The sequence below is a fragment of the Esox lucius genome, chromosome 12 (assembly GCF_011004845.1).
Source record: "Esox lucius isolate fEsoLuc1 chromosome 12, fEsoLuc1.pri, whole genome shotgun sequence".
In the NCBI taxonomy this organism is placed as follows: Eukaryota; Metazoa; Chordata; class Actinopteri; order Esociformes; family Esocidae; genus Esox; species Esox lucius.
Window position 1 is genome coordinate 8252942 of NC_047580.1, and position 18745 is coordinate 8271686.

An 18745-nucleotide genomic window follows, 5' to 3' on the forward strand; every position below is an offset into this window, starting at 1 on the left:
CATATCAGAATGCAGGCTGTTCTACGTCCGAGTAGTAACGACCAGAATTCGCAACTCTGAGTTTGCTACTGCAGGCAAGCGAATAGATATTTTGGGTAAAATATGTATTTAAATGTGTATTTGTAATTCACGCTCTTACGTAACTCTTAGCTTACTATTGAGGCTTCACGTTAGATAATTGCATTTACTTTATGGTTCTATCAAATGTAAGCATTTTGAACCCGTTTTAAGCAGTATGGTGAGGAAAGTAATCTAAACTCTGGGGAAGAGGAAGTGGAAATAATAATAATCAAAAGGCTTTATTTTGCCCTTTGCACACCCCGTGGTTGCTATGTTCAAACTAACTGAACTTCAGTTTTACAAATTTTTTATTTAGGATATCCTAAACGTGAATGTGGCTTTTGTGGCTGTAGCTTAAACGGTTCCAGTGTAACAATGAATGCCAACGTCTTCTCCAGAGAAATTCAACACCCTCCCTAATAGATGTAGCTTCATCTAGATGTTACCAGTAGGGGGCTCAGTACTGTTCTGAGCACTGCTCCTGAGAGTGATATTACCAGTAGGGGGCGCAGGACTGTTCTGAGCACTGCTCCTGTAAGAGATGTTACAAGTAGGGGGCGCAGGAGTGTTCTGATTACGGACTGTTCCAAAAATGGACTGATCCTGAGATGATGTGGCTGCAGCTGGAACCTTTTTGGGATTTTCACGGAGTCAAATTGACCTGGTAGTGATTGACATCAGATTTCAGCATGAGGGAAAGTCTAGCTTCCACAGATCATATCCGATTTTCCTAATTCTAATTACTGGAGTACGTTATACATTTTCTTAAACAACTTTAGAACTTTCTATCATGATTTACAACCGTCCTATACGATATTACTATAAAAATCCTGTAAGCCAAGACTAGTAAAAAGTGTATAAGAGGAGAAATGCTCCAAATCAACAATAATTAGAAATTCAGCCATGATAAAAAATCTTGAAAGATTTCTACACTCACCTAAAGGATTATTAGGAACACCTGTTCAATTTCTCATTAATGCAATTATCTAATCAACCAATCACATGGCAGTTGCTTCAATGCATTTAGGGGTGTGGTCCTGGTCAAGACAATCTCCTGAACTCCAAACTGAATGTCAGAATGGGAAAGAAAGGTGATTTAAGCAATTTTGAGCGTGGCATGGTTGTTGGTGCCAGACGGGCCGGTCTGAGTATTTCACAATCTACTCAGTTACTGGGATTGTCACGCACAACCATTTCTAGGGTTTACAAAGAATGGTGTGAAAAGGGAAAAACATCCAGTATGCGGCAGTCCTGTGGGCGAAAATGCCTTGTTGATGCTAGAGGTTAGAGGAGAATGGGCCGACTGATTCAAGCTGAGAGAAGAGCAACTTTGACTGAAATAACCACTAATTACAACCGAGGTATGCAGCAAAGCATTTGTGAAGCCACAACACGCACAACCTTGAGGCGGATGGGCTACAACAGCAGAAGACCCCACCGGGTACCACTCATCTCCACTACAAATAGGAAAAGTGGCTACAATTTGCACGAGCTCACCAAAATTGGACAGTTGAAGACTGGAAGAATGTTGCCTGGTCTGATGAGTCTCGATTTCTGTTGAGACATTCAGATGGTAGAGTCAGAATTGGGCGTAAACAGAATGAGAACATGGATCCATCATGCCTTGTTACCGCTGTGCAGGCTGGTGGTGGTTTAATGGTGTGGGGGATGATTTCTTGGCACACTTTAGGCCCCTTAGTGCCAATTGGGCATCGTTTAAATGCCACGGCCTACCTGAGCATTGTTTCTGACCATGTCCATCCCTTTATGACCACCATGTACCCATCCTTTGATGGTTACTTCCAACAGGATAATGCACCATGTCACAAAGCTCAAATCATTTCAAATTGGTTTCTTGAACATGACAATGAGTTCACTGTACTGAAATGGCCCCCACAGTCACCAGATCTCAACCCAATAGAGCATCTTTGGGATGTGGTGGAACGGGAGCTTCGTGCCCTGGATGTGCATCCCACAAATCTCTATCAATTGCAAGATGCTATCCTATCAATATGGGCCAACATTTCTAAAGAATGCTTTCAGCACCTTGTTGAATCAATGCCACGTAGAATTAAGGCAGTTCTGAAGGCGAAAGGGGGTCAAACACAGTATTAGTATGGTGTTCCTAATAATCCTTTAGGTGAGTGTATTTACAAGGTTTCAAAATGATGTAAAGACAATAACACCACCTAAAGGCCGATTATAACATTGCACATTATCATGGAACGATATGTAAGAACATAAATATGTAGAATAAATATTGGTTACAAATTAATGCATACCAAGGGCCAGTGCACAGTACCGTTAGAAATTGCCAGCATAATATTTTCAATATTAAAGGTAGAAATTGAATGTTGCAATTTCCATTATGGTGTGAACGGTCTACCTCATGAAGAGGGTAGCGCTTTCAAAAGGCATAAAGTCAAAAGCAGAGGGGGTAACCTACGTTTAAGGACCTAGACAATTTTGCCTTCAAATTAAATTCTATACTTTAAAGCAATGGCAATGAATAAAAAGCATTTTAAACAGTACACATTTCAAATAGATAATGCACCGCAGTGTTGGAATGTTGTTAAATAACAACTAATTATAATTATTTATAGAAAAAAAAATTAATTACTCTCTGGAGGTATTAAATTGCACAATTGCATTGACAGAATACTAATATACTGAACATACAGTAATTATTAGTGTCCTAGCTCTTTTTATAGGTCTTTAAATAGCTAGCCACAATAGGGATTTGGTCAGTTATGTGAGTTGGACTTAAATATTGGACTGTATAGCTTAACTGAATGATTGTGCACCCATGAAAGAGGTCTCAGCTTTAAGTTAAGCTGTACATTCCAAAATGTAAACATTTTAATACATCCAGAGATTTTTTCATTATCTATTCAAAATGTGCAATGTTTGAAATATTTTCATCAATTTGTATTGCTTAAGTGGATGGACCTTTAATTTGAAGGCATAACTAGGTGACCTTAGGAATCTAGTATTCTGGGTCAGGCTATTGTGGCTAGCCTCTTATAGATTCTGAGATAAGATGGGATAGTTCAGAGCTTCCGATCTTTATCCTTGTCAACATGGGCTGAGAACAGGAGAGGACAGTCGAGGAACGAGGGCGTGGATCTCTAGGCTTGGGTGAATAAACATGAACAAATAAAGGAACAATGTATTTAAAACCCTACTTTCACCTCCATCAATTTAAAACTATGCTTATTGGTAGGTTTAAGTTATTTGTGTTCTTTTTATTTATTCAAAAATGTAAGATAACCTATAAACATATATGGCAGTACATCCAATATACACTTAACAGCACAAACCAAAACAAAAAATACAAGAAAATAATATCAGAAGAAATACATTAAAGCAAATTATTATCTTATTTTAAAGGGTGATTGTTTCAATTTGATACCAAGTAATACAAAGGCTAGTATCTTGATACTTTTAAATGTTTTATTTTGTACATATTTTGTACATGTGTTTTCTCCCCCTCTGTAACTCTTAATGCTATATTGTGCGGCAGATATGTGTTTCAGCAGGCTTGTGGTTTTGCCACCATATCCATATCCTGCAGACCTGACCCATCACATTTCTCTTCATTACTTCGAAAGAACTCCACTCGTTGCTTTGCTATCTTTCCGCTGTTAAAGCAGAGGAGCATTGGTAATCATGTACACTACATCTACTTGTGTGACTGTCTGTGACTGGGTGTGTTTCTCTGCGTGCATGAGTATATTTTTAAAGCTCAATACATGCTTCCAGGCAAACCCTAACCTTAAAAAGATGTGACATTGGGCGAACCTGACTAATTACGCATTTGATGAAACTGAGTGGGTGCTCCATGAGAAAGAGAGATTGAACTATCGATATCATGGTAAGACATTTGCATAACCTCAATAAAACAATGACCAAGTCTAAAAAACTAAAAGGAAACTATCCTCATTAAAGTAATATTATGAGATATAATTCTATCCAAATATTATTGTGAATCAAGCTTCATTTCAAAAAGCTGGATTGAGGTTCATTAACAATGTGGGAAATACTGCTCATTAATCAGTATGCATATATATATATAATATACAGCTCTGGAAAAAATTAAGAGACCTCTGCAAAAAGTTTCTCTGGTTTTACTATTCACAGGTATGTGGTTGTTTAACAGTTTTGTTTTATTCTATAAACTACTGACAACATTACTCCCAAATTCCAAATATAAATATTGTAATTTAGAGTATTTATTTGTAGGAAAAGCTGGTCAAAATAACCAAAGAAAGATGCATTGTTTTCAGACCACAAATAATGCAAAAAAAAACTAATTAATATTGAAATACTAATGTTTTAACTTAGGACGAGTTCAGAAATCAATATCTGGTGGAATAACACAGAATTTCTATCACAGCTTTCATGCGTCTTGGCATGTTCTCCACCAGTCTGTCACATTGCTGTTGGGTGACTTTATGCCACTCCTGGCACAACAATTCAAGTAGCTTGGCTTTGTTTGATGGCTTGTGACAATCCATCTTCCTCTTGATCAAATTCCAGAGGTTTTCAATGGGGTTCAGGTCTGGAGATTGGGCTGGCCATGACAGGGTCTTGAACGGGTGGTTCTCCATTCAGTGGCATGGAGAGAAAAAAAAATCTCAGAGTTGGGCAACATTGTCAGAGCAGAAGGGAGCAGGTGTTCATCCAGGATAACCTTGTACTTGGCTTGATTCATGCATCCTTCACAAAGACAAATCTGCCCGATTCCCGCCTTTCTGAAGCATCCCCAGATCATCACCGGAGCCAGGCTGAAATTTGCAAAAAAGACCATAAGGATTGGACCATAGAGGAATGGAGTAAGGTTATCTTCTCTGAAGAGTCAAATGTTCAGCTTTGCCCAACACCTGGTCATCCATTGGTTAGACGAAGACCTGGAGAGACCTACAAGCCACAGTGTCTCGCACCCACTGTGAAAATGTACACTGTTATACAAGCTGTACACTCCCTACTTTACATTTTAGCGAAGTGTCATTTCTTCAGTGTTCACATGAAAAGATATCATCAAATATTTACAAAAATGTGAGGGGTGTACTCACTCTTGTGAGATACTGTATAGTATCTCACAAAAGTGATCTCAAGGTATCTCTAAGGGTCATTCATCGATTCATCAGTTACAATGTCATAATTTTAAGTATAACACAAAAGCATAATCGGAGACTTATAAATGTGTGTTATCTATGTTGTGGTGTCATTTGTCTACTGAAAATGTCCATAAAATAAAATGTTCCGGGTAAAATTATTTTGCATTGACATATTTTAAGTAGTTTCATTTGAAAACTGTTTTGAGCTTACTTGTCATGCATTCATCAACTATATATATATATATATATATAATATTATATTTATATTATTCATCATTTTACTTTACTGCAACAGATCCTTATGGAAGTAGGTACAAAAGTTATGTTTTTGCTCTACCCGGTGGTGGCCATCTTGGATTTCTGGGTCAAAATGATGTCATAACAACAAACTAAAACTAATGGGAGATTCGGAATCCTCATGGTCGACTTAATTGTCAAAACTAACTAGCCAGAAAATAGTCACGGTTCTGGAGCCAACAGACACTAATTGCAATTTAAAAAGTCTGGGAAATTCACCTGTAATTGTCATTTTTACCTGTGTCACCTTGTGTGTCTGTAAGAAGGCCAAACATTCAAAAGTAAACTTTTGATCAGGACCATTTGGACGATTTCTGTTATTATTAAGATTTAAAAAGGAGCCAAACAACTATGTGATAATAAATAGCTTAATATGATCAAATATTTTAATTCAAATTAGCTCCTTCTTGATTTTGTGTTTTTATGAGACATTGTTGGGCTTCGGTTAAATGCCAATTTAATCTCGCCGGACGCCGGCTCTACAGCGTTGTGAATGTAGATACAGAAACAACCGGCAGATGGTACAAGACGGCAGTAACAAACTCTAATACGCTAGAACATTACAACCGATTCCTACGCAGTCCTATGAAGATCAAATGACGCTTCCGTGTTTCACGTAGTCTAAGCTAAACAGTGCATTATGGGATACGAGTTCATTTGCCAGACATCTGTAAATACAATGCATTAGTGCTGGTGTATTGTGTTCCTACATTTCCCATCAACGACTATTATTGTGTCTCCCCCAGCTGAGTGATCTGACAGCGGCTGACGGTTTCAACCCCAAACGCTCGGAGCAGCCGGGGGAGAGGCGAAGGGCGAAGAAACCGCAATCATGGAGCAGTTGTAGGGATAACGGACAAGCCTCTCCTGTCGGAAGAAATCAGAGGAACCACAGCTACATGACCGAAAACGTAAAACCCAAAGCGGCAACGAGAAACGCAAGAGTACAAATCATGCAGTTCAAATACAGAATAATCTAATTATTTATACCATCAAAAAGGTTCTCCGCGATCCTTCCAGGTTGGAACTGCTAGAAATCGTCCTGTCCCCACACCGTTCCTCGTAGGATCAGCTGGCGCATCGCGGAGGTTGATTCATCCGCACCATTCATAGTATGTCTGTGGAGGAGCAGCGCTTTTCCGACGCAATGCTGGTGCAAGAGGCCGGACCGGAGTGGCAGCGATCCGAGATCGAGCGCCTTTCCCGGGAGCTGAGTGAGACCACCCATGAGAAGATCCAGGCGGCGGAATACGGGCTGGCGGTGCTGGTGGAAAAGCAGCAGCTGAAACAGCAGTATGATGATCTGGAGGTCGAATACGACACGGTGCGACAGGAACTGGACATGCTCAAAGAGGTATGTTATTTTACCGGTGTTAATTTTTATTACAGGGAAAAAATAAAAATAAACATCCGAATTACATATATGTCATGTTTGCCGATTTTGTTGCAATAGTTATTTTTATAACTGGCGGCTTTAGGCGTCGTTTAAGGTATGTCCTGAAATTGAGTTTGAAAATACAGGCCAATTCCAGTTTTTCTGATTGGAGCCCAGCGTCGCACAAGGTCATATGTGGAGGGATGAGGGGACGATGTTGTCTTTATAACCTTGCGATTATGTTCTGTCAGTGAATACATGTGAATTGATATTTCTCACATGGCCTATATTTACTGTTCCCTCTAGTAATAGTAATATGTAAATAACTGCAGTAAAATGAGCTTTTCCTAATTTACGATATTAAACTGATTACATGATGACTTTCTATTTGCATGCCCATTCATTGTTTGCAGAAAGGTAACTTGCAATGAGAATTTGAAATGAACTGAAATGCGTTGTACTACTAAACTATTACTCCAATGAGGCTGAAGATAAGTTATCTGATATGCTGAAAGTCATATAATCACTAAAATATTTAATTAATGGTCATCCACTGATGTCCTGTTCATTAATGTTTAACTAATTAAAGTCCATGCATACCTTGTTTATTAATGTTGAACAACTCACAGTCCAGCATGCCATGTTTATTCACTTTCACTAGCTCTCAATTACACACACAAACACCCTTGTAAAGGCCAATTTGAACCATTCTTGTATTTAAGCAGCCTCTCAAACCAGAGGACTGTATCTGGTATTTCCAGTCTGGTTTGAAAAAGAGGCGGGCATGTCATTTTTGAATTTTGAAAGTTCCCGCCTGAAAAAGTGGAAAGGATGACCCATTTACAGTGGAAACTTAGGAGTTTGGAGCGTTGAAGAATGGGAGGAATGCAGTCTGTTTGTCAGGGCATGATGACAAGGATAAATGACTGCCCTGTAGTTCCAAATAGTTTTCCACTTACATTTTACACAGGCCAGTCCAAGTTCTCCCTACACTTTCCTGGCAGAATCTTCAGCAGGCTTTTGATTTTTCTTAGCAGAAGGAGACAGCACAGTAGGATATAGGTTAGGAAGTCAGCAGCAGAATAGCTCATGTGTCCCACAGCAGTTAGGGAGAACAAGGAGGATGTCCATTTTAGCACTGGGATTTTTCACCAGGCTTGGATGAGTCACTTCCTGCTATGTGGAGCCTATCTCTGTGATCTTACTTCCCTGTTCCCTCCCACATGACAACAACAGGCCAATCATCATGGCTCAGTGGGCCGGGTATCCTGAGACAGCTCCTTAGAGTCTGAATATGTGAGTGGGAAGAGGAATGAGGCAGAGGGAGGGAGTGAGGGAGAGGAACTCTTGGTAAATCACAAATGACACAGTAAAAGCTTAAGACAATATGCTTGTTCTTCGCTCACTGTTTCAATGAGTCCCCTCTCCTCTGTCACCTTCTCAGTGTTTCTTTCTGCTGAATCTCCATCTGTCTCCCTCTTTTCTCTTTCCCCCTCTCTGTCTCTCTAACTAATGCATCACTCTCTCTGTCTCTCTGTCTATCTGTCTCTCTCCCATTGTCTCTTTCCTTCATCCTCTCTTTCTATCCCTCTCTCACACAAATGCATTGCTCCCTCTGTCTCTCCATCTGTCTCTGTCCCTCTGTCTCATTCTCCTTCCCTCAGTGGCTGGTGGCTAGGTTTTAGAAAGGATTTCTTGGAGCTGTCTCACAAGCCTCTCTTCTGTGTTCCCAGGCATTCATCTAGCCAGTATCTAAGAATAACAACCTGAAAACCCCCAAATGTAGAGGAAACAGACTGGAAACAACCGAGAATGGTTACCATGACAGCAATAGAGAGAGTGAGAATAGGCTGAATTGGTTGCTCCATGTTACAGACAGGAGTGGTTTAGTTTTGCTTTTTTTTACCAAGCAACAATGGTTTCAATTGTGTGTTTGATTAACCAAGTTGATTGGAATCATTATTTTTATATTCACAAGTATATTCACACATCCCCAGAATTGTAATTGGTGTGATGGCATAGCTAGGTGAAGACAACCATAATGCAGAAGAATACCCAAAATCTACACATAGTTGACATAATAATTACATGAATTGGGGTGGTGAGCATGAAAATGAATGCAGGGAGAGGAGCAGATCTTTTGATGCAACTGTTCAGTTGACAGTTTGGAGGTGATGTGATGTGGTGACATAGTCTTGTTAGTCCGTCTGACCAGGCTCATTGGTTATTCATTGACAAGTGTCTAATGAATGTCTAATATCCGCCATTTGTGTTTCCGGTTTTGCGATCAGATGCTGTGCACCGGGAAATCACATCCGGTTTCCCCCACTCCCAGAGTGGGTTCTGGGCCATTTGTGGGGTTACTGTGGGTATTGAGATTTCTATTGAGCTGTCCAATTGCTATTTGTCAAATGAATTGAGACTTTTTAGTCGCAGGTGTTGATGTTGCCTAGCTAAGGATATGATGTCATTGCCATTGTGTTTTTACCTCTCCTCTGGGAATAAGGGGAGATGCATTGAACAATGCTTTTATTACTGCTATTGTTAGCTGTATGGACCAGTCCTGGCTGATAGTGACCTTCCATCCAGCGATAGGTTTTCAGTGACGGCGATATACCCTTTATGATTCTTTGTCGCCTTTAACCCCAATTAAAACCTAAAGCCAGTGATGTGCAGGGCTACTTGGGTTGTCTAGTGTTTAGGGTTAAATGTCGGCCTTGGGTCATTGGTCAGGGTTCATTTCAGAAGATGACCCTAAGAGGACCATGTTTACCTTCCTTTTCCCCATGAGGCCCAGTCTGTCATTCCCAGTCCTCTTGTTTTTCAGTGGAGGTATATAGAGGCAGGAAGCTCTGTTATCTGAATTCAGTCCCTGTTATCAGGACTGAAAATAGACAGATTAATCTCTGACTTCCTCAAATTCAGTGTGGGAAAGCACCTGGTGTACATGGTCAGAAACAGCAGAGCCCCCTGTCAGACCAATGTCTATAAATTTATCTCAGTGGAGATGTCTGCTGTAAATACAATAATAACTCCAAATTTCATGTCATATAGGATGCCAGAGGTAAAACATCTGTGACAGATGAGAGAATTGTAATTCTTCTGAAACTCATAGCCCTGATGGCCCCCAGAAGAATGACACATTCAGTACTTCAAATAGCTCATTTCTATTTCCCTGAGTTAAGGGAATGCGATTAGCAGCGATGGTGATCTACAGCTATTATTAGTTTTATTTGGCGACCGTCAAAGGTCATGCTGACCACCGCAAACATAATGTTGCTTGTACTTTGTCTCCAGGGCTGGTTAGGACTGTTTAACTACTTTGTTGTTAGATAAATATTGAATACCATTCTGGTGATTTGTGTTTATTACACACCAGTACCTGTCTACTATTTACACTGATGAAAACCATGTTTGGTTGTCCTTTTTCTCTTTTCCCGTTCTTTTGGAGGACTTAGACAGGTCAGAATAAAGGACTTGGGAAATGTACACACTGTCTGTCCCACATTGAACACCAACCACATGAGGGACACAGAACGTTTGTAAAACGTAATATTTGTTGTGCTTTAAAATAAGATGTTACTCTTTTGTCCCAATCTGGATGGAGAAAGCAGGGCAAGATCACACAGGCACAGAAACACGCACGTAAGTCAACACCACTTAGGAGGCAGCGTGAGGAGATGGAAGATGTCATGGCGGTGCTGTTGCCTAGTAACAGCACCGGGCTCTGCCTTCATTTGAATGGCCGGCATGGAGCTCTTCCAGCAGGCTATACTACCGGTGTGAATGAGTGAGTGACTGTATTGGCAGCTACTCCTCAGATTAGCGCTTTGCGGCTAAGACACGGCAGGACGTAATGTGGAACTAAACACCCGACTCAATGGATGGGTTCAGTCATGTACATTCAGAGGATATATTCCGCCTTTCTACATGTCTGTCCACCGATGTTATTTCCCTCATGTTTATATATTTTTTAAGCAGCCTTTTTGGAATTCTGCCCAGCTAGTTAGTCGCCCTGACTCCCTGCTTCCGTAGTCACATACAACTGCAGGCTTCACATTCCTGTTTCTGGTATATTGTCATTCCTCAGATCTCTCACTCTCTTCTTACGTTCCATAGCAGGCGTAGCTGTAGCGTAAGGTCGCAACCTCTCTGGCTTTGCTTTGAGTCTTGTCAGTGTTTGTGAGTGAGTGACCCATTGACAAGTAGACTTTCCTCATTCCCAATCTTCCCCCACCTTCCTGGGGTAGTGTGGTTTCTGCTTGGTGACTGTTGCCAGCTACCCATTCACATGGAAAAAAGAGAGGGAGGGGCCCTGAGCTGTTGGATTAGCATGTCCATCTGTTTGAACACATCCTCGTTCAGTTGACCCCTGGCTCTTCTGGGGTATCCTGGGGTGCTTCTCCGGTGTTTAAAGTGGGTTCTTTTTTTCTCCTTTTGTTAGTCTCCCCTGATCAGATCATATCGAAACCTTTAGGTCAACTTGCTTTCATAATCGGAGGAGATTTTGCTCTTCTCTTTATTTTATGAGGTGATAAGGGTGCTTTATTGTCCACACTGTGGTCAGCGGACACAGCTTACACAGATTTTTATCTTGCATGAAAGAATGCATTGAAAGTTTAGGGTTGGGCAATCAGAGTTTACCTTGAGATTGTTTTACCAATAAGCACTCCATGGGATGATACGATTCTGGACTTTCACCTTTCATTTTGCACTACACTTTCAAATGTTAGTAATAGTTAACAAAATCCCAGAACACCCGCTGTTCTAACCTGGCGGGCTTCGGCCAAGATACAGACACAAAACCGGGTCAGTAAAGATTACAGCATCTTATTGTCAGCAACTAAAGGCCTAGTCTAAGATAAACATCTAGGCTTATTAAATTGTTTGTTATTAAAGCCCCCCCTCCCCCAAAATAATTTCTGGAATTTCTAGAAATGGCTTATTTCTGCCAACAAAAGTAGTGTGAAAAGTACTGTGATGCCTCATACACAATCCTAGCCATGACTTACAGCGAGAAGAAACTATGAGTTATTTACTTTGGCATATCTAAACTGTTGTAAAGTTGAGGCTGGTGTTACGCAACTGGGATGCAATATTTCATGTGACATCATCTCAAGCAACTGTTGCTCTAGCATGTAGCAACTCTGAAGCTCCGGGTGTTTCCCAGTCCTGTGCAACCGTAACACAGACAAAACTCTAAAATTATTGCTGTTTTGTTGCAGACAATTGGCATATTGGACATTTGTAATTTCCTTACAAATATTTCTCCATATTTCTTGCCAGTGCAAGACCAATGATGTTACACACACACACACACACACACACACACACACTTTTGTTGTCATGAGAAAGGCCAGTGTTCTCTGGGCTCTTGAGGCATTACAGAGTGATGTCACAGAACACTGCAGCTATTCAATCACACTCCCTCCCTATTACCACTGTCTTTGCCCTTCTCTCTCCAGCAGCTGGGGATGTGGCTGTGGAATTCTCCCATATACAGTCATAGGCCAGAACACGGTTAAGTTCGATAAAAACCGGGAGCTCTGTCCTCGGCTCACTGGCCTTTGTATGCCTGAACCCAATCAGGTTCACAGGTCTTGGGTGTCACAGACGAAGGCAGGGTTAAACGCTCACAGAACACCGTGGACAACAAAGGAGAGATTGAGAGAGGGGTCCCATTGTGGTGTTGTTTGAAAAGACTGGTCACTTTTTGTTCCGTTTTTCAATGCCCCATCACTAAAGCACACATTGTCCTTCGACAGAGATGTTCAGTGCGACTTTAAACCCCTCCAAAGTGTCAGTTGTGTCAAAGACCCAGCATCCTTGTTGGATGCCTTTTAAAAACAGAAGGATAACACAGTCGCATCTGCTCTTTTATAAGGGCAAATATGTTGTAAAGTCCATGTTGTTGTTTGTAGTCCCACCATTGGTTTGGCACCTGTTTATAAGGGGTGTTTGTCTGCAGTGTTTGCCACATTATGGAGACCTAATGGTGGGGATGGTCAGTGATAAACAGGGCCTCTCTCCCTGGAGCCACTGACCACACGTTTTATATGGATCTTCTCTGGGACCCCCCACACACATGTTGTTTTAGGGGGTATTTTAACAGTCCCTTTCATCTGCGGCGCTCCAGTGCTCAGCATCCGTTCCTCAATTAAGGGATAATCTATTTTAAATGGCACTAAATAAAGTCCCAAATCCCCACCCTTCTGGGCCTAAGAGGATGACGCCTAGCCACTATGCTCAGGGCTTATGGAGGTCTGGGAGCTGGGCCAGGACCCAGCGACACTCAGTGCTCAGCTCCAGGGAAGGGAGGGCCGGTCTGGGTGCTGCTGTCCTGATGTTCCTCCCCGGGCCTGTTGGTCTACCAAGCCTGGCGCCTTTGCTCGCCTACTCCAAAGTCTGACCGTCTGCTCCTCTGGTGACCTGTGGATTATGCCTAACTATTATGAAGACAGACAGAGGACGTGTGGGCCCTTAAAGCAATGTCTCAGAAACACAACCTTGAGGTTGTCAAACCCGAGGTTCAAAGGGAGGCCGTAATGAGTCCCTCCACAGTCTTGGAGAGAATGACCATATGGCGATGGGCACAAACAAAAAGATCCTCAGCTCACCCCAATTTGAAAGCCTTCTGTCGATGTTGAATGACTTTAAGGGCTTTTGTTTCAATCCTCAGATGAAGCTGCATTCATAACGGACCAAGCGTTTTTGTCGTTGGGTATACCTCCCAGGTACTTCGTGGTGAAGGGCTTTTGCTTGTTTTTTTTGGCTGTGTTAAAACAGACGTGAGGTGTGTGTGAAAGAGTGCGCTGGGCTAGAGTGGTATAATGGTGGCAGCAGCCTTAATTGTTTCTCTTCAGTTATGAGGGTTGTTTTTGGTGGGTGGGGTGTCAGACAGGAGAATTGTTGTGATTTTTCAAGGGGAAAGGTTTAGAATTTCGGGCGTCTGGTGTTTTATCTCTCAGCCCTCCAGGATAACTTTCTGTTAGATAACCTCTCTGGCTTCTAGCGGTGTCTGCAGCACACCTGCTGTGTGGAGTTGGGCTGTCACGCGTCTATTTACAGTAGTCGTGATGATGTCATCCCTGGGAGGTTTCTTCCGTCGCTCAGGTCAGAGAGAAAGCGTCTTACCTGTGTCCCGTCATGATCCAGCTCACTTGCCTGGTCTCATTGACCCCGCCCTCTCATTCACTCAGACCTGGTGTGGTTACCAGGTCTCACTGACCCTGCCCTCATTCTTTCAGACCTGGTCTGCTAGTAGTTCTGAGACAAAATGAAGTTCTGGGGAAACGTGTCTAATTTCAGCCACTGTTGAGTCCTTCTCTGTTGTGGTGGAAGGCCCCGTGTGGACGTGCACCCTCGCCCACCAGGATGGACCCCACCCCCACAGTGGGTTAATTCTCTGACCCCCGTCTGCCCTCTCTGCTGCAGCATGATCCCCAGATTACAGACTTGGGCCATATTAGCTGCATTTAGCTTTCGGAGGGCGTTAGGCTGAGGATAACGGCAATTTAGTTTTTTGAGCACCCATGGGATTCGGGAAGACAGAAAGACTCCCAATGTGTGTTTTCTGATTAATGTTGACAATGAATATCTGTGTGTATTTGTGCTCGTAGGAGTGTAACGATACTTTTGAGAAGCAGAAGTCACATGTTTTGTAACTCATGAAAGGTCAGGCGAAGTGAGAATATTTTGCCAATTACTTGTAAAAAGGTTTGGTTTTGGTTTGGTTTTGGGGTCAGACATAATTTTAGAGTAAGTGAATAGAAAATATAAACAGGTGTGTGTGCCCAGAAAAACAAGCGTTTGTGTGTGTGAAATGAAACACTTTAAACATCAGATTGAGGCATCTCAGAAAGAACTGGTCCAGTCACAGTGTGTTGAGAGTAGCATTACGGTGGCCCTGCAGCCTTCAGCAGGTTCATTGTTCCACTAGTGTAGTCATGTTAGCGGAGACCTGTACAACCGCATCAGGCTGTAAGTGGAGGTTGATGTCATTACAACGGGCCTGAGGAACTCTGTAACAACGTCAGGGTTCAAACAGAGGAGCTCTGGCCTTCGTCTGTGTGTGTGTGTGTGTGTGTGTATGTCTGACATTCTCCTTCCTCCTCTTCATAATCCCCTCCACACAACGATCCGAATGTCTGCGAATGGGCCACCTTAAACTGTGTGTGTGTGTGTGTGTTACAAGGTTTGTGCGGTTAACTGAGACAGGGGGCCCATTCATTCTTGTCCTTTTACACTTCTACCCTTCCCGTCATCCTCCTCTTCCTGTTGTTCATATTTGCTCTTCGTCATCACATTCTGTCGGTGCCTCTGATTGGCGTGGACGTTTTGTCTTACCCGCAGAATGCACTCTTCAGCACATTTTTCATCCAACTTAACATACATTTTCTGTCAGACGTTCTAAATCCAACTGGTTGTTGTGCTGATAGTGGTGTTTACACACATTCTGAGAGGCCTGTCAGTCCCAAGACATTCGCTGGTGTTCGACTCAAGCTGCTTCTAGATTAATTCACAGACACATGCCATTTGTACTAGACCGGCAGTGCATTGCAAACCCTGAATAAGTTGCATTTATAACAGCAATGGTAGTGTTTTATTTTTGGGTCTCTCTCTGTTCTCCTCATGGTTAGAAGAAATCCCCTATCGGTGTATAGGCTGGTTGTAGGATGCTATTTCTGCTGAGTTGTAAACGTGTGTGGCTGTGTGCAGGTGGGTGTTTACTTGTATGCTGTCTAAAACGTTTTTTTACAGTGCGTGGATTAACTCTGACATGTTCAGACTCTTCACTTTGCATTGTACAAGTTGCTCCAGGCACCTAGCGATGCACAAGTCTGGTTTACAGCCTCCCCCTAACAGACCCGGGGAAACAGATAGCCTGAACTCTGTACCCGCTTCTCCCAACAACGTGAGCAACAAGATATCTTCCCCGTCCCACTCCTGTGATTCTAGGCTTTTAATAAATGACCTGTCCCTACCACGGTGCCAAAACAACGACCCATTTTCCTTGACTCTACCGCTTTTCAGATGTGACGTGTAGAAACGTATGGCAATAACATTAAACAGCACCCACTCGTCTCAACCTTGTTTGGCCTCATCACTCCAGACAAATGGCTGTCTGCTTTCCGTCAGCCAGCTCCCTGCTGCTCCCAACAGCTCCTTCCCCCTATTGAATTACTGCCCAGATCCTGCTTCCTGTTTACCTCCACACGGCCGCAGCTGGGTAAAAAACAGGAGGCCAGCTACAGCTGAGATACGACTACAGACCAGGCTGGACTTCTTTGAGAGAATAGGAGAGAGAGAACACTAGTAAAAAGTCCATGTCCAACCCAACATTGGTGGTAAATGTCCTCTTGGTGAGAGTGAGAATCGGCTAGAAAATGGAGCTCAATAGGAAGAAGACCGAAAATGTTGATATGTATACATATATATATCCCTGATCAGAACATCAGAAAAGCAGAACTTAATATTTGTTACAGAAACCTTTTGTATGCAATTACAGAGGTCATACGTTTCCTGTAGTTCTTGACCAGGTTTGCACACACTGCAGCAGGGATTTTGGCCCACTCCTCCATACAGACCTTCTCCAGATCCTTCAGGTTTCGGGGCTGTCGCTGGGCAATACGGACTTTCAGCTCCCTCCAAAGATTTTCTATTGGGTTCAGGTCTGGAGACTGGCTAGGCCACTCCAGGACCCTGAGATGCTTCTTACGGAGCCACTCCTTAGTTGCCCTGGCTGTGTGTTTCGGGTCGTTGTCATGCTGGAAGACCCAGCCACGACCCATCTTCAATGCTCTTACTGAGGGAAGGCGGTTGTTGGCCAAGATCTCGTGATACATGGCCCTATCCATCCTCCCCTCAATATGGTGCAGTCGTCCTGTCCACTTTGCAGAAAAGCATCCCCAAAGAATGATGTTTCCACATCCATGTTTTCTTTGAGACTGTGGTCCCAGCTCTCTTCAGGTCATTGACCAGGTCCTGCCATGTAGTTCTGTGCTGATCCCTCACCTTCCTTATGATCATTAATTCCCCATGAGGTGAGATCTTGCATGGAGCCCCAGACCGAGGGAGATTGAACTTCTTCCATTTTCTAATAATTGCACCAACAGTTGTTGCCTTCTCACCAAGCTGCTTGCCTATTGTCCTGTAGCCCACCCCAGCCTTGTGCAGGTCTACAATTTTATCCCTGATGTCCTTACACAGCTCTCTGGTCTTGGCCATTGTGGAGAGGTTGGAGTCTGTTTGATTGAATGTGTGGACAGGTGTCTTTTATACAGGTAACAAGTTCAAACAGGTGCAGTTAAAACAGGTAATGAGTGGTCAGTGAGAGCCGGAATTCTTACTGGTTGGTAGGTGATCAAGTAATTATGTCATGCAATAAAATGCAAATTAATTATTTAAATATCATACAATGGGATTTTCTGGATTCCGTCTCTCACAGTTGAAGTGTACCTATGATAAAAATTACAGACCTCTACATGCTTTGTAAGTAGGAAAACCTGCAGTATTGGCAGTGTACCAACTACTTGCTCTCCCCACTGTATGTATGTATGTGTATGTATGTATGTATATGTGTATATGTGTATATGTGTATATGGGAGAACATCTGCCAGTCTTAGATGATGCTGTGACGCTGCTGAGGTGTTGATCTTCAGGGTACCCGGGCCCAGAAACACCCCCTCAGTGTGACAGGATCGATCCTCATAAACCCCTACACTAGGAGGAACCCCTGAGGGCGTACAGGGGGAGACTTGGCCCTTAGGGAGGATCAGAGATCCCCTTGGGGTGCAGGAGCATGGCTAAAAACAAAAGAGGGGCTTGGGGGGTGGGGGGGCTCATTAGCATAGTACAGAGTGTGGGGATTGAGGATATTTATGGCATGAATAGACAGATGGTGGATGCCTTAATTTTTTTCTTCATAAATAAAAGAAAGACAGCAGCCCCACCCTGATCTGAAATGAAAAAGCTCAGATATGGTAATCAGAGATTTAGATGAGGTGTCAGACTGGGTGAATAAAGACCACTGGTGACTGTTTGAATGAACGTGTTGAAGAGACGGTCCAGATTCTGCATGGGTTTCTGGTTTGCCTACTGTGGATTGTCACAGACTACAGGAAGTAGTAGACATATATTAATGTTGACTTTTGTAATGTTGCCTGTTCTTATGTGCACCCCTCTTTAGCTGTAGCCTAATTTTCAGCCGTCGTCCCCTCGTGAGAGGCCCCTCCTCTTCACCCCTCTTGCCTAGATACATGTTTTACCACAGGCGTTTGGAGAGCCTCTCAATGTGAAGCAGGCTAGCTGTAAGAGGCTGCCTCTTTGCTCTCCTCTCCATCAATGAAATCCACAGGGCCCTCTTCTCATTTCACTTCTGGTAAACATGGGCGTTGTTATCAGGAAAGAGGTGTCTGTTGCTCCCCCATCCCCTGCCATTCCTCTCCCCTTCAGGTCTTCAGTATAAGTAGGCCAGTGAGTCTGGGTCTCTTCCCTTTTCTCCACTCCCCGTGTCCTCTGTCATTCTTTCCCAGCAGAGCTGGGGAACGCCTGGTCGTGGAACCCTAGAAAACCACTGGTATATGGGCTGTTATATGTCAGACAAGGAGGGTGGGCGGGGAAAGGTTGGAGGAATAAGCTAACGATCAAGAATGATCACAACAAGGGACTTGTTGTAGACTGGGGGAGCGGGGGTTGTGTGTTTTAGAAAGGAGGGGAGCTGGGGGGAGATTGTAATTGGATGTGTGCCAGTTTCTCAGTGGGTACTTGAAGAGTAGGCGTGTGAGAGAGGGAGAGATGGGGAGAGGGATAGGGGAATGGGGGAGAGGAGAGGGAGAGATGGGGAGAGGGATAGGGGAATGGGGGAGAGGAGAGGGAGAGATGGGGAGAAGGA

At 43.1% G+C, this 18745-nt stretch overlaps 1 protein-coding gene across 2 annotated transcripts in view; it reads left to right on the forward strand.

Moving 5' to 3' along the window:
- Positions 1–6236: 6236 nt before the first annotated feature.
- LOC105024963 (protein bicaudal D homolog 2) overlaps positions 6237–18745 on the forward strand; it is a 53818-nt gene continuing 41309 nt past the window's right edge. For both annotated transcript variants that reach the window (XM_010895299.4, XM_010895300.3), the window contains exon 1: positions 6237–6831. In XM_010895299.4, the coding sequence (XP_010893601.1) occupies positions 6592–6831 (240 nt within the window). In that variant the 5' untranslated portion in view covers positions 6237–6591. The remainder of the gene's footprint in view (positions 6832–18745) is intronic.